At 37.2% G+C, this 23,395-nt stretch overlaps 1 protein-coding gene across 6 annotated transcripts in view; it reads left to right on the plus strand.

Moving 5' to 3' along the window:
• The window catches only part of LOC112142621 (cell adhesion molecule 1), a 565,507-nt gene that overhangs the window by 500,663 nt on the left and 41,449 nt on the right, over window positions 1-23,395 (plus strand). For 3 of the 6 annotated variants that reach the window (XM_024266107.2, XM_024266109.2, XM_024266113.2), the window contains exon 8: window positions 12,420-12,512. The exons of 2 other annotated variants lie outside the window; for them this stretch is intronic. In XM_024266107.2, coding sequence (XP_024121875.1) covers window positions 12,420-12,512 — 93 coding nt within the window. Of the gene's footprint in view, window positions 1-12,419; window positions 12,513-12,612; window positions 13,027-23,395 lie in introns of those variants that run through there. One more of the 6 variants, XM_024266112.2, reaches the window with a different exon arrangement.

Consider the following 23,395-nt stretch of genomic DNA (forward strand, 5'->3'; position numbering starts at 1 on the left):
TTGTAAAAATAACATATGTTTTAAGGTAAGAACACAAATGCAGAGTAAATCAAATGGACTTCTCGCTTCAAACAACAATAAATGTGCAAATACACATTTACAATGTGCTGTTTTTAATTCATTTGACATTTTATGTCAGATAATTTATTATTATTGAGCTGAAATATAAACTTTCATCCTGTTAATATTATATGATCATTGTTTTTTACAGTATTCATTTTCTCCCTCCTTTTTATTCAAATTTCCTGCACTTATCTTTAATAAACACTCTAGTCACGTGCTCCACTTGTGTTATGCTAGCACACACCTGTTGAAACAACAGCGCTGCTTACATGTATTGTAGCGCGGTGTTTGGACGGTTTACTGGTGTTTTCATCCTCACGAACCATGTTTTTATTACATTAGAGACGGCGCGCGCTGTCTGCATCTACTTTGGAAAAATACAGATGTACTTTGTACCATTTTGCTCACGGTCACTATTCCAGCCACCTGCATTTGTCAATCTTCACTGTTGCTGCGCCGTTACGCCGGCACCGTTAACAATATCGTTAAGGCTAAAAGCTTATTGGTCCGGTAAAAACTGATGACGATCACGTCACTGTCATTCTTCTGAGAAGTTCCCAAGGTCATATAAAATAAAAGAGGACCGTTCATGAGTTGAAAGTTTGCCATACCCATATTTCATCCCAACTCAACTGTCCATATCAAGAGCCTCCCGGTGGCCTGGGGGTATAACTGCACTAAGGATTTAAAAAAAAAAAAAAAATGGGTAGTTGCATCTTGACGCCTCATTAGCATCTGTGATGTAGATGTCATGCTATGTTCACACTGCCTTCAGAAACATGGATTCAGGCGACCACTTCCAATGAAAGGTTTTTAAGATCGTTTTCTCTACATACAAAGAATGTAACCTTTGAACTTTTGTTGAAAGTTAAACCAGTTGAACTTCGACTATTCAGTAACTCTGTTTTAGTAGCGACGTATGAAAGGAGTCCTGAATTTTATAAATATGTATATTTTTCATAAAATCTGTTGAGGGCTGCACTCAACAGTGGCAGCAGTGGTTAGCGCTCTCGCCTCACAGCGAGAAGGCCCCGGTTCGAATCCCGGCTGGGACCTTTCTGTGTGGAGTTTGCATGTTCTCCCCGTGCATGCGTGGGTTTTCACCGGGGACTCCGGCTTCCTCCCACCGTCCAAAAACATGCTTCATAGGCTAATTGGTGACTCTAAATTGCCCCTAGGTGTGAATGTGAGAGTGAATGTGTGTGATTGAGGCCCTGAGACAGACTGGCGACCTGTCCAGGGTGTACCCCGCCTTCGCCCATCAGTGGGCGGGATAGGCTCCAGCACCCCCGCGACCCCGAAAGGGAAGAAGCGGTCAAGAAGATGGATGGATAGATAAAATCTGTTGAACTTTCTTCCTTTTTTCCCACATCGCTCCACTCCAACATCCAGGAATTCCTTCTTTGTTTCTTTGGGCGTAAAAATGTCTTAAATTATAAATCTTCATTATTCAGGAGAAGCTGTTTGAGTTGACTTTAAGTGATGCTCAGTGCTATAAATGCTGCATGAGCCCTTTTCACACGTTCAGCGTTGACTCGGCACAGTCGGCTTCTTCTTTTTCTTTTTTCTTACCAGTGGAACAGTGGATCCTCATAGAACTCCATTAGTTTGGCTGAACTGCAGTAACAGACTGCGAAGCTGGATGCCAAAAAAGCTCCCATTAATTCCATTAAAAGTTGTTCGGAGAGCAAACGAGCCAAAAAGGCATCCATTGTTCTGATCTCCATTATTCTGCTTCTGTGGGATGATGGAGACGGAAAACAAGCCTCACAAAATGTTCACAAGATGAAACAAAAACTGATTTTTTCATCTTCTAAACATCACACAACAGGAAAACAAAAAAAACAGGAATATGATAAGCATGTTTTTGGCTTTACACTGCAAAAACAGACCCTAGAAATTCTACAAAAATCTCCCAGAAAAATTATTTTTTGCTGCATAAAAACTTTTTCAATGAGATTGTTTTTCTTGCTACGACAGAAAAATAAGATGATTATTTAAACACTTTCCTGAGATTCAGTTGTTTGAGTTAAAAACTCATCACAAGCTTAAGATTTAGACCCAAGATCTTAATTTTGTTTACACATGCTAAATGTCAGCGGGGTCAAACTCAATCGCACAAGGAGCCAAAATCCAAAACACACCTGAGGTCGCGGACCGAACAGGAAAAACATTTATTGAACACTCTAAAACCGCATTTTTAAAACTTTAAAAATGTAACTTTTTAATATTACCTTGAATAAAAACAGGCAGGAATATTATTCCAGAATAGATCAACCTTAAATAACTTCCAATATTTTACTCTCCATAAAGATATATTTTGTCAAAATTGTACAAGTTGGCTATAAGCACATGTGCTGCTTTTCTCCTTCATAATCTGCTTGAATTATCGTGTTAACGGTTAAAAAGTTGCACTTTGTTAAATATTTTGTTTTTCAGGTTTAAAGGGGTAAAGACTCACTCCAATTAAAATTCAAGTTTTAGCATTTTTCCTCATGATGGAGGACGTACATTAAATAATTTAAGAGTCAAACTGCGTTTCTGAGTGTGTACTTTATTCAAATCTCATTGGATCAGGATCTGATGAAAACTGGATGCTTGAAAAAGCTCCGGTTCGTGACGGACCAAAGTCTTCTTCTCTGCACAAATAGATCTTCGTTTTCCTTGTTTGAGCTGCCACCCGGCTTAAAACTTTACGACTGGATAGATCCAATATTTTTTTTTGTTTTGCTAATGTTAGCTTGGGCTTATGAGGTGCTATAAGCTAGCCGGAGAGAGTGTTAACAAAGGCATGCTGGGAAATTAGCCTGAAGTTATTAGCCACAACCCAAAAGAGCATTTCTAATATGTAGAAGCAGAAACTATGTCTTAAAAACATTGATTTTAGCTAAAAACAAAATTAAAACGATAATAAAAGTATAGTTTCAAAGCAAGTTTAGCTTCATTCTTTGAGTGCGTCTGCTTTCCATGCATGTCTTTGCAGAAACAGCCGTCCTCAAACGTCATGGTGTTGCTCCGCTTGCATCAGGTTTGAATTTTGTAAAAACTCGCAGGCATTTTGTTTGACTCTGGTATTCTGAACAACACAACCCCGTGGTGAGGGCAGCGAGTTCCCCCTCTCTCATCCACCCACTCCCACCCCCCGGTAAGAGAAACACAAAGACGCACAGAGAATGCAACATGTGGGCAAATAAAAGAAGAAAACAGTCACCACCAAACCGCGGGCCTTCATCCCTTCTTCTCTTTTGATGACTTTGATGTCTGCAGACTCCGCAGCACTAATGTCTGCTGTAATTCTGCAGCAAATTGTGCTGAACATTTGCCTCGCTAATAGGAAGACAGGATGTCGTGGCAGAGCTGATTTTGCACACAGGAACGCACCACCTGCTGCTCCTACACCCTCACCGCCGCGGCACAACCCCTGCAGTCGACAATTTACATCCACGGTCTGTGAGGACGGCGAGGACGGCTTCAGCTCTCAGCCTTCACACTGTGACCAAGCGCAGCTTCGGTTGACTTAATAAAACATTTTTTCAGATAAAAAGTGGTCTTAGATATAGCTAAAGTTTTCCAGCTACAATTTTTAACTTAAAAAAAAAAAGGTTTTTTTCATTTCTCAACCAAGGTCGCCCCAAGATCCTTCACAGAAACACAAATCAAGCACAAAAAAGTCCAATTCTCAGAAATTGTCATTTCATTTCAATCCAGGTTAAACAATTCAATCAAAACAAACTGAAAAAGAGAGAAAACTCACAAGATTGGTAGAAAAACGGCTAAAATACTTCACTTTTGTATCAACCAAACTGCATTGGTTAAGCTTTAAATCAATCGATAAACATCTCTATTCATGGTTGATACATAAAAATTTCAACTAACTTAAGATTTTTTTTTAGTTAAATGAATACAAGCTAAAAAATGTACTTATTTGACATTTAAAACCATAAATAAACCTTTTAACAGACAAATTAGCCTTTTAACAGACAAACTCTTTTTCTTATTTGTTCTTTTTCAATTAAGTATAAGTTTCATAATAATTTATTCACATGAAGAAAAACTGAAAGAAAAGTGTTACAAAACGCACATCTCTTATTGGTTGTGTTTCCATTGACTATGAAAACTACACAAATTGGATTTGAGATGATACATTTGCTTAATGGAAACACAACAAATTAAAAAAAACATTTATTGGAAAAAAAAAACTATTTTTTTCCTTGTAGGAGGTGGAAATTGAAATTTCACATTTGTTTTTTTTTCAACCTTACTAGAATTTCGATAGTTTTACGCCTATGTGTAAAACTGTGGTTCTCCTCCAGCCAATTAGAATTGACTACTTGGTAGAAGCAAGCTTATGATTGGACAATTAAAAAATGTCTTATTTTTTACGAAGTGGATTTGCCATTTTTTAGAGCTGTTTAAATCTACAATTCCATAAATGAGTGCTCATAAATTTCCCAGAATTCTCTGCTAAAAGCCAGTGTACATCATAGCTCACGAGTTTGGGAAATATTAACCACAATGCATTGCGCTTGAACACATTTTTGCACAAAAAAAAAAATCATTATAATAATAAAAGATATATAAAAAAAATAAACGTTTTCATCATCAGAACACATGTTTGCCGTTTAAAAAATAAAAAAGTAGTGAGCATGGGAGTAGGACGACATTTAGACTAGAGACTATAACAGGAAGGGAAATTAAGTTTACCGGTAATCAGTTATTTACTTCCTGATTGATTTTATTCTTTTTTTACCAACATCATTTTATTTTTCAATACGTTGCCAGTCAACAGTCATTATATTAATCCTTATATTTAATGTATTCAATGTGTCATGTGTGTCTACTGTATGCATAACTACAATTTTATTTATGTATTTTTGTTTATTTATTATAAGTGAATATGATGTGATGAAAATAGAATAATGTATTTTATTTATGAATTAAAATCTAAAATAGATTTGATATTTCAGCAATTTTATTGTTGTTTCCTTTTTTTTAGTCCAGAAATGGCTTAAAGTAAACAATTTGAGCATTAACATTCTAATGACTTATACTTCTGCAATAATGTGATATTTTATAATTTTTAAGGTGGAATTACAGACAGAATTGCCTTGAATTATAATCACAAATTTAACGTCATGTTTTGTGTAGAAACATGTTTTTGTCAAATTTGAGGTCCTATTAGAGATAAAGATGATAAACATGAAGATAAAGAAGATAAACATGTTATAACTAAATATATGTCAAAATTTTTTCTATTATGTTTAAAGTGTCATTTTTTTTTAATTTAGCAGGAAAAGTTAAATATGTTAAATTTACGGAATTATCTTAAAATTATCACTTTTATTTATAAGTGAGGATGAAATAAAAACATTTCGCCTTTAAAAAAAAAAGCAGTTTTATTAAAAAAATAATGATGAAAACTCTGTAACCCTATTCTGTTATCGTATTTTACATTGTTTTCTGTGGGTCAGGTTGACCCAGAAAGATTAAAAATGATCAGAACTCTCGTCATTAGTCTTTATTGGACCTCCATCTTGACAGCCAGAACAAATGCACCCAGGGCCCTCATATCTTCAGCAGCATTTGATTCCAGGCGATTGTGACCCTAAGTGATGGAGAGCAGCCGGCGTCTGGCTGACACTAACCGCGTTAGCCAGTTTGTTGGGCTCTGAACTCTCGGCGCCTCCCTCTCTTCACACAGCGTTCACACTCGGCTGAAACCCGTCCTGAAGCTTTAAGTTGTTTCCAGTAACTGAGTTTTCTCCTCCTCCACCTCCGGAGTTTATTGCACAACAGCTGATGTTTGGCGTCCCTTCTGCTTCCAGTCCTCCTCATTCCTCCAAAAACACTTCCTCTCCATTAAAGTTCTCCAGAAATCCCTGTTATCCCCTCCGGATTCATCCAGAGTGACTTTTTCCAAAAACAGCACCGCTTGAGCCGCCTGTGTGGAATAAAAGTCTGACTGATGAAGAGAAGAAGTTCGTTGGAAGTTTCTCCTGGAAAGTTTCAGCAGGTGGAGCTCCAGAATGTAACCAATCATTTAAAAACTCAATCGTACAAAGAAGCCAAAATACAAAAAAACACCGTAGATCACAGACCGAACAGAATGAACATTTATTGAACAATAAAACTACATTTTTAAAATAGTAAAAATGTAACTTTTAACATTATGAACTAGACATATGAACTACATTTATAGCATTAACTGCAATCATGCTAGTGTGATGCTGTAAGCTGAATCTGGCCACTGAAGATGCTAGTGCTAATAGCTGAAAATGCTGAAATTGAGCTAAAGCTGAAAATGCTAAAGCTGATAGCCAGCTAAAATATTATCTAAATGCCAAATTAGCCTAAAAAATGACAAAAAAATCTTACGTGAGTCAAAACAGCTAGCATGTAGCTGAAATATTAGCTAAACTTCAAAATAGCCTAAAAAAAATCTTAGTAAATGCCAAAATAGTCCAAAAAGCTAACAGAATGCACATTTAAAAAAAATTAAAACTGTAACCTTTTAACATAATCATGAATAATAAAAAGGCAGGAATATTATTCCAGAATAAATCAACTTAAACCTTAAATAACTTAACTTCAATCTTTGTAAAAATATAATTTGTCAAAATTATACAAGTTAGAAATAAGCGCAAGATAACATCGGGTCATTAATAACAATAAAATAAAATGATCTGGAGGGCCGGATCCGGCCCCCGGCCCTTGAATTTGACAAATGTGATTTAAAGGAAAGAGGGCGTATAAGAGGTAATCTGAACCGACATCTTTCCCCCCAAAAACTGGTTGATTCCACCCTCCAATTAATTCCACATTAAAGTCCACACTTTCCTAATTTTTCAATCTAAACAGAGAAATAAATGTATTTAAATACACCAATCTGCCAACAAATGTATCAGATTTAGCAAAATTCTAATCATAATCTAATAATCCCAATCCTAGTCATATTTCTGACAGGTCTGCAAGTATTTTTTTTAGCAGAAAGTGGAGGATGTTTTTATTGGATTTAAAAAAAATAAATAGTTTTTCATTTTGGATGTAGGAGATCTGGACGTGAAACATACCAGATTGAAAGTATTTAAGAAGTAACTGATTGTAGTTTAGTTACTAAACTTGTAACAGACTAGGTCACCGTGACGGAGCGGACTCGGATCCACCAGGAGGTGTAACCTGTGTTATATGTGACAGCTGTTGGCGAGCTGCATCAACACCTTAATGTGTTTTGGAAAGCTGCTGATGAAAGTTCACAGTTTCTTACACATTGTTTGCCACTCAGAAACATACTATTATTATTTTTTTGGTACTTGATCACAGCTTTGTCTCAGTTTTCTGTTTTTTTCTCTCTATAATAGACCAGAAAAAAAAATTGCAAATACAAGTTACTTTTTATTTTTTTTGTCCCACTCCGACCATCTTCTGATGTATTTTTAAATCATTTCCAGTTGTTCTGTTATAATTATGCCGTTTTAAAAATCTAAGAATCTTGTTTTCTGGGGTATCCACTGCAAAAGATTGTAATCTAAAATTAGAAATTTACTAGAAAGTAGTCAAAGTATCTGTTTGTGTCAAAACTAATTTTTACTAAACAAGAAATATTATATTAAAATATCAAAATCTAGAAACACAGTTATACTTAAATATTCAAAAAGGGGGAAATAAGCTAAAAACAAAATTGTTTCAGAATTTCTTCAAATTGAATGTTAGAAAGCCCATTAATAAGTATATTTGTTTCTAATTTTAAGCTAAACGTTTGTATTTTTTGAGTTTCTTGCACATAATTGTAGCTCCGTTTGTTGTCAGTGACAAGAGAAATAGTCCAAGTTTTCTCTGCTGTATTCTGACGATGAAAATGTGAATTCTTTTTTCAAAAATTACTTTTAAACATGTTTTTTTTTTTCACAAAAATTGTTTGACCGCAATGCATTGTGGTCTATATTTGCTAATGTAGTTAGCATCGATGCATGCTAGTTTTTCGCAACGACTTCTGGGAAATCTCTAGTGCACTATTTTTTACTGGTAGATTCAAGCAACAACCGTGGAAGGAACAGAAACAAAGATTAACCTCTACATAAAACTTATTCTTAGAACATAAATCTTTTTTTTTTTATTTTAAAACAATGAAAATAAATACCAGTCTAACTTTATCGAACTTTAAAGTAACATCAGTAAAGTTGAATAAACGTTACGGTGAAATTGGAAATTTTAAGTCTTAAATCAAGTTTTTCTATTGTCAGAGTAGTTAGTCTCATTTTATTAATACTTTACGTATTTCTAGATCTTAATGAGACAAAAAAAGCTAAATTTTGCGGATTTTAAGCTGGTAAAATATTTTTTCTAATGAGTCTATTTATGTTTTTGTGTGTTTTTATGGACTAAGAGTCTGCAAATAAAGTTTATTTAATAGTTTCTGCAAAGTAGCAGAAGTTTATTTAAAATTTGTTTTTTAAGTTGTGAGCGAAGCTGTCGATTCAATGCAACCCCGCCCCCTCTTCCCCTCCCCATCACTTAGAGCTCAGTGCAGAAAAGACGATTGTTTTTAAACTACATTTTTTGTCTGCTCCTTATACACAGCAAGTTGAATAAATAAATGCAATTTAAGCTTAATTTTCTTAATATCAGAAAAATGCAACAAGAACTTGTTATAAACACCATTTTAGCTATTTTTTTATTTAAATAAAAATGTTATTTGCTCTGGTTTATTATTTTTTGCTTTATCTTGTTAGGCGTAATTACAAACTGCATTTTCTCGGCGAGGCTTTCACGCGGCGCTCACTTGGAGTTGTTCTCCAGATGAAACGGTTCCTGTCAGTTTGTGTCTGGGAGCTTCCCGCCGTCCTGCTCCGCCTGTTCGGGGCAGAAACCCTGATTCATAAGCCTCATCAGTAAACAAGGCCCGATGACTCAGCGGGAGGAAAAGCACATTCTGCTGTCACATTTGAAAGTCAATGAGCCGCCGCGCTCTTTGATACACTGCATCAGCAAGCCACCATAAAGAAAAACGTACATTACGGGAAAGTTCACTTTGAATTCTCTTTTGGTGTTTGGAAAGTGACGAGCGCGGGCGTCTGCTCGCTCCGTGGAAGCCCTGACTTTTTTTCTGCCGTCCAAGCACAACCTACAGCTCCAAAATGTTCCTGCCAGCGAACCGCCCAGCCGCCACTTTTGTCCGGCTTTGCCTGTTGAATTGTGGAAGTTGTCTTTGAATTCTGGCGTTGTTGATGGATGAAAAACATGACCTACTTCAGCGCAGCGTGAATGCTGATTCGGATTACCTTCAGGCACTTTTGCAATTTCAAATTTGCTTCAGGCAAAGATCTGCGCAGCTGCATGCACTTCGCAAAAAGTAAAAAAAAAAAAGATTATTTTTTTTAAGTAATAGATATGAATTTGGGAGCAATTTCGAACCATTTCTGCCCCCCAAAAGAGACTGCTTTTACATCATAAACACACGTCTGAGCCCCCAGGAAAGACATCAAAAACAACCAGGTACAATTTAGAGTCCTCTCCACAGAACTTTAGAAAGTGTTTTACAGTTTTGTGCTACAGAAACAAACATTTCTTTAAAGTTAGCACGTGGAAGCTCCAACGTTGGTTCAAATCTTTCCAAAAAATCAAGATTATTTGAATCGAATGAGTTTATAGCTCGACCAAAAGACTTCATTCAAGAGTTTTCAGGGTAATTATCCAGACCAAAGAAAGGGGGACTTTGGAGAGGAAAACGAGTCTAAGGGAAGAAAACAAAAACCTGAACAAAGACGAACGCAAACATCAGTTATACAGGAAAAGAAGAAAATAACACGAAACAAATAAAATACCTGGAAATTCTCTTTTTCCAATCAACTCATGACTTATTATCTAAGTTTGACAAATATGTTTGTTTGTTTATCTTTTTATGGCTTTTTTGTTTGTTTTATTGCTTGAAATAACAGAACAGAATCCCCTGGAATGTAAAGACCGAAGCGATATGTCGGGAATCGTCGCTAAAGCTGAATTTTAAACTTTCAGGAATATCCAGAAGTCCTGCAGACAGAGAACAAGGTGTTTGGGAAGAGAGGAACTATAGATATTCATATTGATTACACAGTTTTATAGGACATTTATAAGATATTAATTAGCATACAAGCTCATAAGCACATTATTAATGCTGTTAATGTCTAATAACTGAACTTCTGTATAGCTGGTATTCTTTGTTCTGTTCTTTTGATGAATCTTATAAAGATTTACCTTAAAATGTGTTTTTATTGCTTCTTTTTTCTTTTGTTTCACTTAAATTATTACAAACGTTGCTGTTTTTAGAGGTAATATGGCATCTATTTGCAGTTCTTGGACAAAAGCGAATTTTTATTTGGACAAAGATGAACGTCGATCTGACGGCTGTAATGCAGAGCAAATGCTTTGGTGGGCGGAGCCAAATGGAACTGTCTGCTATTAGAAATCCAAAGAGGAAACTGATCATTGTTTTATTTTGGGGTGGGGACCAACATGAATTCTCTTCAACAACGAGCACTGGTGTTGTCTAAAAATTGCAAAAATTCCGCGGTTCACCGCGAAAGTCCCGCCCACCGCTGTTACGAGAGGCGAGCAGTTCAGAGTGGACAGCCGAGATCCAGCTGGATCAAACTTCTCCCAAAACTTTATTATTTTTCAACCAAATAAGGAAGCAAGAAAGAAAGTAGTGTCTCAAATTGAAAAGACAAAGGTAAATTGAAAAGTAGACAAAAACGGAGTTTGAGGCCCAAAGGAATAAAAATAAACGTTCTAAGTACAGCTATGTGTTTGATTTTATATTCTGATCATTTGTAATTAATAAGAGGTTGGCAAATACTGTAACTAAAAAAATAAAAATAAAAATTAATCATGATTAATTGTAATTAATTTTTTCCAGGTTTGCGATTAATTAGTTAATTTATTTTAATCAATTCCTGACACTGTTTTAAATGTTATTTTATAAAAATATGCAAAAATTACTATATTAGTTTTATAGTGTTTAACTGACTAGGGCTGGGTTAATAAAATTCATTAAAGTTTTAAGCTTAATAGATCAATCAATTCAGAAAAAAATTAGATCATTTAGCACACAAAGCTAAAGTACACTAGCTTGATGCTAACGTTTAATGGAATTTCCCATAGGACGGCTAATGCTAACGCTCAGTCGACGTAAACATACATTATTGACTAAATGAACATCTTTATAAACTCACAGGCGTGAATTTTCCACACTCCTTTAAGTAAAAAATATTTAACAAAAAATCGTTTTTCCTTAGTCTGTCTTCTTCTTGAATAAGGTGTAATGCCGTGATCGCCACCTAGTGGCCAAAATGAAACGTCCTCCAGGAGAAGCAGAACAATGTTTACAATGTTAATGATCTGAACATTTTTGTTAGTTTCTCATTTTGAGAATCCATGTAACTCTGTGTGATATTAATAATCTCATTTTTCACTGATGCATTTTACAGTAACTGTATCAGATTATTGTAAATATATTAAAATCATATATTAGATTATTAATGCATTTCTAAACAAATGTGTATAAATGTGTAAACTCAAAATTGAATTGAAACGTTTTCAAATCAATTCAAAGGTGAATTTTTGTGCCACCTGCAGGTAAAATAAGTTCCTACACACCAATTTGATGTCAGTCATCTTCAATAAAAGTTTTTTTATCCATAAAATATTTTTGCACAGCTCTACTCGTTGACCTTTTCCTGCATAAGCCTCAAATTTTCCTCCAACCGCTAACCGTTTTCCTCCTGCAGCCACCTCCTCCTGTTTCCCGCCGTTTCCCCCCCAGAGTCCTCCTAACACCCGATTTCATTAAGGTGTGGACAATCCGTCCTCCTCGCCACAAATGAGTTAATTTTTTCCCAGCACCTCTTAACAAACCCAACAGGTTTTTCCAATCCATTCGCAGGCAATCAGAGCGACGCGGGAGGTCTGCGACCACGCAGAGCTGCCGCCGACGCCGCCGCCACCGCCGCCGGCTTCATATCAATGCAGCCGGGCCATTCGACAGGGAAAATGTCACTTTGATACCTCCCACTGGTCACTGTCAGAGTGGGGAGACTAACCCAGCTAATGAAGTAAAAACGGGAAAAAGCTGTGAGGGAAATTGTCTCCGGTCAGAACCAGCAGTCCTGCTTAATGCTCCTCATTTGTTTTCTGTTGAATAATTTATATCCCACCTTTTCCTTTTTGTGTGTCTTTATTTCACTTTTATGGCACTTTTTTATGTGCGAGGCTAAAAAAACGTAAAAAGACGAGATTCCCGCGCGTGGTCTCTCGGCTTTTGTGTCTTTGATGTTCATTTGTCCCCTCCCCCTTTTGTTTGACACGTTTGTCCTCTCATCCAGATGCTCCCACCACCACTCCTTCCCCCACCACAGCCATCATCACCACCACCTCCATCACCACCACCTCCACCTCAAGTCCCAGAGCCAATCAAGGTACAGTACCACCCGACTCAACCTATTTATTTTTGTGACTCCTTTTTTATTTTTCCATGTGCTCCCTAGCCTTCCATATGTTTTCATCTCCACTGCACAGTGTCAGTTGGGCTCACCTGCGCCTATTTTTACCCGCGGGTAAAGGTCGTCTGTTTGCAGTCATCTGCCAAATTTTAACAAGCTTCAACAATTCTTCAAAATTCTCCGTCCCTCATTTAAAGGTTAAAGAAATGAGAGGCTGAACTCCAGGTCAAGGATGACTTCTCAGGAGTTTGTTCGTTTTTTTTTTTTCTCATGTTATAAAAAGAAGAAAATGGAAACTAAATAAGGTTATTTTTTGACTTGAGTCGGAGTGACACCAGAGGCTGCAGCTGCTGTTTGTGGACAGTTCAGACTCAGGAAGCTGAAGCTTTTTCACAGATTCTTCAACACATGAAGCCACAACGATCACTCTCTTCATGTGTAGAGGTGTGGCGGTCATCGCCATTTGGAAAAGTTTTTTCTTTTTACTAATCGGCGCAACATACTAGTATATTTAGAGAAAAAAAAGAAACAAAACATCAACAATTAACCTAAAAGAAAAAATCCTCCACAGCTTCATAAGTTAACTAACTGGTAACTATATTCAAATAATAGATTAAAATACTATTTCCATTCATTTTGAATAACTTTACCTTGATTTACCTTTATTCCACTTGATTTACTTTGGTATTATTAGATTTGTTTTAAAAAATTACTCTTTGACATGTAACTAATTATTCATTTAATGATTTTACTAATTGTGAAGATCATCATCACAAAGGAATTGTAGGTCCTTAAAAAACATATTTTTTAAAGAGCTAATCAATCAGTCATCACCTTTACTGTGAAATATGTCACTTGATGACCTGCAGAATGGACAATTGGAAATATGTGTCCTTATGTGTTCATTCATATATATATATATATATATATATATATATATATATATATATATACACCTCTCAATTTTTCTGTTTTTTTTATTTTGGCAAAAAGCAAGTCAAAAAGGAGCAGTTTCTGTTGTCTTTTGTTGCATAAACAAAATAGAAAAAGCTGTTTCATTTTACTGTCTGGCTTTACATTGTAGAGATGGAACCATAAACTAGAGTAGTAGTTGCTATATTGCAGGAAACTCACTGGATCATTGTGTTAAACAGTTACAGTCCTGACAACAATGTGTCTAACAAACAGAAATTCATTTTCAAGTTTGTGTCAAACAGGTTTAAGAAGTCAAACTTGAATTTCTAAATGCATTTTTTTTTGTCTGAAAATGATCAAATAATCTATTTGTGTGCTCCATTAACTTAAATGTTTTTATCTACCTAATTTAGCATCATAAATGACAGGTTTTGGTGACATCATCGTGTGTACACGCTCGGAAAACGAGTCGTTATCATGGAAACGTGATGGATAAAAATAGGCTTTGCTGGAATTTCGACATTATGTTTCACAGTCATGAATTATGAGTAATTACAGCGCTCCGAGGCAGAGAGTGATGCATGCCCCCACATGTTTTTCTACTTTGCAAATGTGTGTGGGAGATATTGAAACCAGGAATTGAGAAAACAAATATTAGGTCAAGGTGCAAGCCGTGCTGAGCATCGTTTCTGAGGAGCATGGTGGTCATTTATGGAAATATTAGTGACTGAAGCATTCCTGATACTTTTACTAAAAACGCGTCTCCGGCTCAATCAGAATATTGAGATTTCTGCAGATTATGGAAGGATTATAGACAGGATTTGCTGTGATTGACAGTAGGAGTCTGAGCAAGTCTCTGCAGATCTGCCTTCCATTTGAAATACATCTGTCATTCACATCGTCAATTATGGATCAAAGCGGGATTTGGACAGATGAGAGGGGGAGCATTGAGGCCGAACAATAAACGAACACAAACCCTTGAAAAATTAGGCTCCCTTTTGAAAATAAACAAATGTTTATCTCGGTCTCTCAGAAACAGAACTTGGGGCTATTGTTAGTCTGAATCTCCAAAGGGCGCGGATAGAAAACATCCTCGACTCGGAAATCAGCTCGAGCTCCAATCAAAGCCTCTCTGACAGGCCGCTCAATTGGAAGAAACTTCTCCAGGCTGGTAAAAATCACAGGCATTGTGCTTGATTATGCCATCTGATTGGATTAAAAAGAATACCTGTCTGTGGAGGCTGATTGATAGCTCCTTCGCTCGGATCTCAGATCCGTCGTCTGAGATGAGTCACAGCGACACTTCTAATTATCATACCGACTTCATTTATTCATTGCTGAGAATAATAGACTTCTTTTTGGGGGTAAAAGCACTAATTATAGATCTGTTTTGTGAAGTTTGTTTACTCCTTCATGATATTTGGGGTTGTGTTTAAAGTGAGGCACTTCAGGGAAAACTCTGTAACCTGTAAGAGTCCTTCTTTTCTACCTTCCATTTGGTGGAGAAGCTTTTTTATTTTTCCAAGAAATCCTCCCGTCCTTTGTTCGCATCCACTCGTCAATGTTTACCTGTGAAGAAGTTCACGTTCCAGTGTGATCCTCACCTGAAGTATTCGGCTTTTTCCTGTGCGGAGGATGAAGCTCACGCTAAAACAGTAAAAATTGATTCTTCTTCAAAGCCCACTGACCAAGTTAGAGGATCAACCGGGTCTCGTCCAGGAATGGAAACAGTTCTGCCATCCCGCTGTGGGATTTTTCAGCTTCAAATCATCCTCCGAGGTGCGTACGGGAGGAATTATTTTCATTGACGATCTCTGCTCACGTCTAAAATCACTACGTTGGCACGCCATCTGGGCCTCCCTGGAGCTGGACGTGTGTGGAGATGTGTGGTCTTCACCTGATAAAGCCAACTCCCCGTCTGCAGTGCCAATATTTTCAGGTTGAAACAACCCACGTACAGTTTCTGCCAGATGCTCTGTCTTTGCTTTCAGCTATCAGGGGCATTCCATTATTACTGTGTGTATTGATTGAAGGCAGCAGTCTCTTATGGCTCTTCCAATTGATTTCATTCACCCACAATGAGCTGCACACATGACAGAAACACCCAAATGAATCTTTAAGAGTTGACTCTTTCTCTTCTTCTCAGCCTAGATTGTATTTCATAGATAATTTTTCATTGAAGGGACACAAATGGGAGTTGGGGTGTGATGGACAGGTTCTTTGTTCGAGCCCATTTCTGGGGCCATTTTCTGTGGATTTATTGCTAATTTGGGTGTTTGAGTTTGCAGCCCACAGGTCAATACATCCTGGTAATTCTGACTGCTGAGTTGGCGGATGTCCATAAGACGACCCTTCAGAAGAAGAGTAGGTTGTTCAGAGGGATGTACCCAACCCTATTTACAAAAAAATGGAGCATAAGGTTGGAAAATGATGGGTAAAGCGTCATAAGCAACAAGGAAAATTAGAAGTTTTGAGGAGATTGTTAAGAAAAATCCATTTAAGAATCTGGGGAAGCATCACAAGGCGGACTTAGACTGGAATCAATGAACCATGAACCTCCACTCCCAGGCGAAAATGCCAGCTAAGCTACACATGAGTCTGAAACTGTTTTACCAGGAAAAAGATAAATAAAAGTCAACTTCATATTTCATTTGGGAAATCAAAGTCTCAGAATCTGTAGATGCAGAATCCATGAAGTTTAAAGTCCAGTTTGAGGTTTCTACAGTCAGTGATTGTTTGGGATTGTTTGGGGTAAATGGTTTTCACCATTATTATATTTCCTTAGATGTCCTAATAAAATGTGCCTAATGAGAAATCAGTAATTTAGTGTTATGTTTCTTCTCTTTATTCCTTTAAACTGTCAGAAATTGACAAAATAAATGTTAAAAAATTACAGTTTAACACCTAAAACTGTTTTTCTTCACATCCCCTCTAATCAGAATGAACGTTTTCATTTTCCCGCTCCTTTTTGATGTGTGCTGACATCATTTCTGGAAGCATTTTGTCATATATTAGCTGTCTTTTTTAATCAACATCATCTTGAGGGTTATTATTTATCCTTGTCAGTTTTGAGGACAAATATTTAAAAAAGCTACATTTATACCTGTAGTTTCAGGGATTTTAGTCCATCCAAACAAAGCAGACGTATCCATCCTGAATTGTCCATGGAGCCGAAGGGACTATTGTACTTAATCCGTGATTGAAAAAAGAAAAAAAAGAAAAAAGAAAATGAATGTGCATGCAGGGAAAAATAATAAGGCAGCCGGCTAGCATTACTTTTAATTGATGAAAGACCATAAACGGTGCTGACAACCAATTAATTAAAGCCACAATAAAAAAACAGGACGGCTCAGCCCTGGGAAGAAAAGAGAAGCAAATATTCATTACTTTTGTCAGCGTCTTCAATTATACAAACGCCATCTGGTGAAGTGATTTGAGAAATTTCTGAATTTAAAATGTTTCTCTGTCTTTGTGCGTTTTTTTTTCTGGCTGGGACTTTTCCCACTTTTCTCAGTTTTAGTCCAACGTTTTCAAAATAACTAAGCAGGATCTCACAGTGACTAAAGAGAGACAAAAGCACAAACAAAAAGTGTTTTCCTCCTTCTGAACAATAGAAAAACAACACAACATTTTTCAAAGTACTGAAGAAGAACTGAGCTGGTTTCAAATATTTGATATTTGTTTATTTGTTTAGTATGAGCAAAGTAAAAGTTACAGAAATATCTACAGAAGCATTTTAATTACATAATAAAAAAAAGATGTGCCCCCACTTCCCATCATCCATCTGTTTAGGATACGGCCTCTCACACCCCTTATTTCTTAAATACAACCCATTAATCTTTGTCATGTTTTTGTTAACTTCTACACATTATCACCACAACACGAACATATTTTATCATTTCAATTTTACTCCAGAGATGTATTTAAAACATTTGTGTCCTTGAATTATCCATAAATGTACTGAAAAATGTTTCTTAGACATTTTTTCCAACCATTTCCACACACTTATTAGTAAAATATTGTCATTTTTTTCTCCGATCATCTACTGTTAATTCAAATATTTCATTAATCTTTGGCATATTTAAGTGAAAAAGCACTATCTTGCAGGAGAAATGTAGACTTACACTATGTTTAATTCCTTACTCACTAAACAGAGCATTCACCATTTTTACTGCTGTCCAAATCTACTGTTCCAAAATTACTACTAGAAATTTCCCAGAATTCTCCGTGAAAAACCAGTGCACATCAATGCTTACAGATTTGAAAATATGGACAATAATGCTTTGGGTTTGAACAATTTTTGACCCCAAAAAAGTATTAAAATGTATTTATTGTAATAAACGCTACATAATCAGGACACAGTGGATTCTTAAGTCACTCCCTTTAGGAATTTGTGATGTTGCAAATGCAGCTGTTAACGCAAATTCAAGCAAATCCCAGAAATGAGTGCACATCCTGCAACTTTATGTTTTCACTGCAACTTTGACCGATCTACTGTGGCGACAGTCACTGGTGAAGATGTTAGCCGTGCGACTCCTTCCCGGGAGCCGTGCTCTAACAACGATTAAACAGTGATGATGCTGTATTTTCCTAGAGTAGTTGTCACAATAACAAGAGTTAGAATATGAAAAATACGTTTATTTGAGGTGCTTTCCAAAAAAAAAAAAGTTGCAACTTTTCACAAAAACTGCCACAACAATCCTAAATATCTGCCGTGAAATCCTGGAGGGTCTGATAAATAGTTGATATAAAAGGTTTGTACTGATTAGGTTGAAATCAATTCTATCATATTTGCAGTTTATAAGAAAAAAAAAATAGAAAAATACAGAGCACATACGTTAAGAACACACTTTTCTGCTGCAAAACTATCTGCATCAAAGATATAAAAATAAGTCTTAGGGTTAAGTTTGATCTTTTTAAAAGCTAATATTGACTTAGCCAATCACACTGCAGCAGTTTGATGTATTCCAAAGCAAAATCTAACAACTGAAATCAATCAGATAATTTTATCTAAGGTACTCTGTGAAGAGGAATTCAGCCGTTTTAGTGATCATTTGCTGTAGAACTGAAGTAGTGTCAGCACGACCTTATATGGTTTCACCTCCATAACTCACCTCAAAAGGATCCAGAACTTCTTCACCCCCCGAGCTGTTGCCATTAGCAGTGCTTATCAAAGAGCTCAGATTTAGCAAAAACTTTCTTTTTTTATTTTTATTCCTGCTTGACATTTTTGACTCCTCCTTTTCATCTCTGTAGGGCTTTCATGTATTTCTGCAGGTACAATGTAAAAAAAAGCTGCTCACTCATGCTAACTCATGCCGACTCATCACAAAATAAAAAACTTTTTCATGAAGGAACAGCTACCCTGAAAACGTGAAACCTGGATAGAGTTGAAGGCTGGAACGCGTTTGGTTTCCTCCGCTTGGAGCTGAGGTGGATCACTTCAACCTAAAATGATTGACTCTCCACTTGATCCTCACAGAGCTCACAAAGCAAAGCAATTTCAGAGAGAAATTGTGTGAGTGCATGTGGTTCAAGTCCAGCTTGTTTGTGGTTCGACACTCTCTATCTCCCTGAAACGGCTCCCAATCCTCAACCACAGACTGAAAAAATGTCTTTTTTTAGCCTAAAGTTTGAAACTGAACATCATCAACTTATAACATAGTTTAGACATGTAGACTAAATCAAGATTTGTTAAATATGGAGCGAGACGGAGCAGGCGGCTCCCAGAAATCATGAACGTTCAGCTCCGTATCAGAGCGTCCAAGCAGCCAATCGGCATGCAGCGATGTGCGCATGCTGGAGCCGGCTCGCGTGTCGCTTTAAGTCACAGAAGCGGCGGTGGGAGGCATGGCAACCACTCCTGAAGCCGTGTTCCATTGTGCGGCTGAATGTCAGCGAGGACACTGCAGATGCTTCAGCTGACCTGGGAATCATTCTTCTGTGGCCCCCCACATGGCTTCCATCCAACTGTAGTGGGGTTAGAGGTCCACCCACCCTTCTGTTGACTGAGGGTGGCTGATTTTTAGTTTGGAGGCTAATTAATGCGGCTAATTAAGACCTTCTTCAAGTGGAAGTTGGCAAAGTGTCTCCATAGGCCGACTGTTCTGCACACAGACTGTATATTTTAGAAAAAACAACACACGGTTGCTATTTTTCAAACATTTTCAGATAATCTAAAAGAATAAACTGATAAAACACCCTAAAATTACCCCATAGCCTTTGTATGTGTGTTTACATTTAGCAAAAAGAAAAGGCATTTTTTAGTTCGCCTGAACTCCAGTGAACTGACGAAAAAAAAAAAAAAAGTGGAGATGGCCCGCAGGTGCTACCCGCCCCTCCCCCCCCGGTTGGAGCTTTTCATGTAAAAAAATTACTTTTTTCAAAATGGTGGCTTTTTCTATCGTTTTATCTCCATAGTAACCATTTTTGTTTTTGGTCGCCTCGGGATGACAAACAAGACTATATAATTTTTAGAAGAATCGGTAAAAGTAAACTTTCAGATTTCCTTGACAACTGAGGTTTTTTGGACCACGGCCACATTTCTAATATGTTCATATCTTATGTTCTATCGTTTGGTTCATCTTGAGCCAAAGACTCATGTAAGAAATGTCACAATATTCCTGATTTTGAAAAAATATGCGACTAACAAGGAAACGCCACGTTTGTGAGTTCACCATGCTAACACCGTTAAAGGAAAAACTCCCACACTGTAAATAGTCACAAACAATCTGGTCCTTGCAGTCCAGGTCATTGAAAAAATCCCGACATGGATTTCAAATCTCGCCATAAACCGATGGACACAAAAAAAGGCCTTAGAGCTCCCACTGCCCCACTAAACCAGCAGAAAATCATTCCAGACACCAAAAAAGTATTCACCAATTCCTCCTCAGCTCACAGTTTCCTTTACATTGCTGCTGCTTTCCCTTTTCGGTGGGGATTTGGATGGAAGAGCAGGATAATTCCACCCTGAGTTGTGGGTTTTATCTGCCGACTGACATCTTTTCAAAATAAGGCACCTCCAAATGGGACAGAATTGTGTTTTCTGAGTCATTTCAGACCAACGCGTGTGTTCCGTGTAGCACTAAAAAAGTGGTTTTATTCATAAATGTAACCTTTAGTGTGAGGCCAGATCCGGCTGTGCTTAGGCTCCCACTGAACTCAGAAATGTCAGCAATTTTAAAGCTATAATTTCATTTCAGAGCCTCTTAGGCAGAAGCGAGCATCCACCGCCAGCAGAGTGCTTTGGTTGGAGATGATGAGGCTTTTTTTGGACTTGGAGTTTCTATGGAAGCAGAACAGAGCAGTTTGTCAGTGAGGAAACATTTGCGATGGCTCTTTAAAATCCGGTGATGATAGCAGGTGTTCTGTGCGACACCGCTGGACGGTTCATAAAACTGAGAGCTGATTCCTTGAAGCATGCGGTGTGAAGGTAAAGCAGAGCTGGTCAGGGCCGTGTTCTGACCCGCAGAATGTCCGCTTAATTAGCGTGAAAGTTTAAATGTCACGCAAATACCAACAGTCACTTATAATCCTGCTAAGCTGCTTCCTGATTATTTTATTCAATGAAGACACTGGACGGTCCTTATTTACATTTAGATTCATTTACATCCAAATGTCTGCAGTTAGAATATTTACCACGCTAGAAACAACATGGACAGAGAATAACTGAATATTGTGGCTCCAGCAAAGAGCAGGTTATTGGGGGGGGGGGGGTACCACATTTTGAGCTGTATAGTCATACATCCATACAGATGCTGCTTGTATTTGAGTTATCCCTGTAACAACAGCACTTTAGCTCCAGTGTTGACATACTACCATAATTCTTAATCCATTCACGCAAACTGTGTGATTCTAGCCGATTCTGAAGTGGTTTGACACTGTTATGCAACACTACAGTGACTAAAGTGACAGCTAAACACTTAAGTTAGTCATTGGTTCAAAGTTGATATGCAAAGCCAATCATCTCTGAGTCATCATCTGTCAACGATCACGTAAATGGCGAAGAGTTACGATTCGTCAAAGAGTGTGTGCATTAAGGGATTGAAAGCTCTGGTGTTAAAGGGTGTTAAATTTACGGTATGTAAATGGAATGTACCATTGTTTTTGCGTCTGGTAAGTGTATTGTGAAGTTTTCGTAAGAATAATGGAAGTTGGACACAGGGTGAGGCTGTCGTACGGTGCCCATATGCCAGACTCGAGTCCAGGGGTGTCAAACATACAGATAAAGATGGTTTCATCCGGCCCAGTCATGAAGAAAAAAACAAAACAAAAACACATGTTTCTTGCCCATTCTTGTGGCGAGTTTTGGTTCTTTAAAGAAATTACTGCAATGTGTAATTCTACCACTAGGGGTAGCAAAGGAAAAGCAAGACTGGTATAATAAGAGATCAAGAAATAAATATGATGAAGGCCAAACCATGCAGAGTTTCAGGAGAGGAAGTTAGGTTAACTCCAAATTATGTTCACAAATGTTTGCAAGTTCAATTTAGTTAAATTATTCATTGATTTTCACATTTATATCTTTGGAAGTGTGTTTATTTTTTCCATAGCCCCATTTAGAGTTTACTATTGGGATTGCTTCAATGCCAGATGAGTAATATTCATTCTTTATAAAAATTAATAGATTTAAAACTTAATTTTTTTTTTTTGTGAAATACGTTTTACTTGAAATCCATTGGCCTCTGAGAACGAACAATAAGTGATTAGGCTACTAGGTTGTTTGAGATATTTTTTCCAATTGAGAAGAAAAACAAAACAAAAACAAAGCTACAGACAAGTTGACCGTAGGTTATTTTATTTTGCTAACCTGTTACTTGTCCGGCCCACTTGAGATCTGAACCAAAATGAGTTCGACACCCCTCCTCTAGTCGTTAGTAAGGCGCGGGTGCTGACCTTCTCAACATTGAAACTTTGGCATAGAAGACACGTTGTCAACCAATCAGGAACTCCAATTTGACATGTAATGTGTTGATGATGTGATCAACGGGTGGAGACCAAAACTACTATAGAGGACAATCTATCGTTCTCCTCTTGAACTTCACAATGATTTTATTTTTTCATCAAGGCAACAATAAAAAAGATGATCTATATTTTTTTCCAAACGGAGTCACAGAAGTACCGCTGAAAGCAGCAGTCATTCAGATGGTGAAGCTCACCGTACTGGGAGAGTCTCTGAATGATCTCAGGAACCCAGACATGGAGACCTAATCAGCAATAAACTCTCAACATCATCCGTGTCCTTTGTGCGTTGTAAACGACATATACCAGAGATAGGCAACTTCAGGCTTCTGAAATGCATGATTTCCAGATATCAGGACTGATTACCTGGTTCAGGTGTGTCCAGCCAATTAGAACATGCCAGAGTAGGGTATGTCGGCCATAAAGGCTTGGAGTTGCCTATCCCTGACATATACAGTCAATGCTTCAACATTTGACAGTAGCTCCTCCCACACTCAACTGCTTTATGAACATATTACTGGACAAGCGTTGAGCAGCAAATTTGATGCACTTTGAAATAGAGGCAACTAGTGCAAATTTGATATGCTTCGGCGTTATAAGGAGTTGCATTCTGTTTTCAGATTTGACCACTTTTCACCCACAGACAATCCATTTCCACTCGTAAAGGCAGCTTTAGCAGTTTTGGCTCTCTAAATGTTGAACTGAAACTATAAAGTTGTTTGATTTGATAAAGTTTGACCTCTGAAGGACATTTTTTAACCTCTGTGCTACTTGAATAATCAATTCAATGAAAAAAATGGCTTCATGCAATAAAATTACCCAATCCATATGTTTTTAGAGACATCAAGCGATGCTATAAAAAAAAACAGCCAATAAAAAGCAGAATAGACTTTTTTTTTCTATAATTATGGCCCGCAGCATCAGGTACTGATGGCAAGGACCATATTATTTTTGCTTAGAGTGAAAAAACTCAAAAAGCCCTA

The sequence above is a fragment of the Oryzias melastigma genome, linkage group LG14 (genome assembly GCF_002922805.2).
Source record: "Oryzias melastigma strain HK-1 linkage group LG14, ASM292280v2, whole genome shotgun sequence".
NCBI lineage: Eukaryota > Metazoa > Chordata > Actinopteri > Beloniformes > Adrianichthyidae > Oryzias > Oryzias melastigma.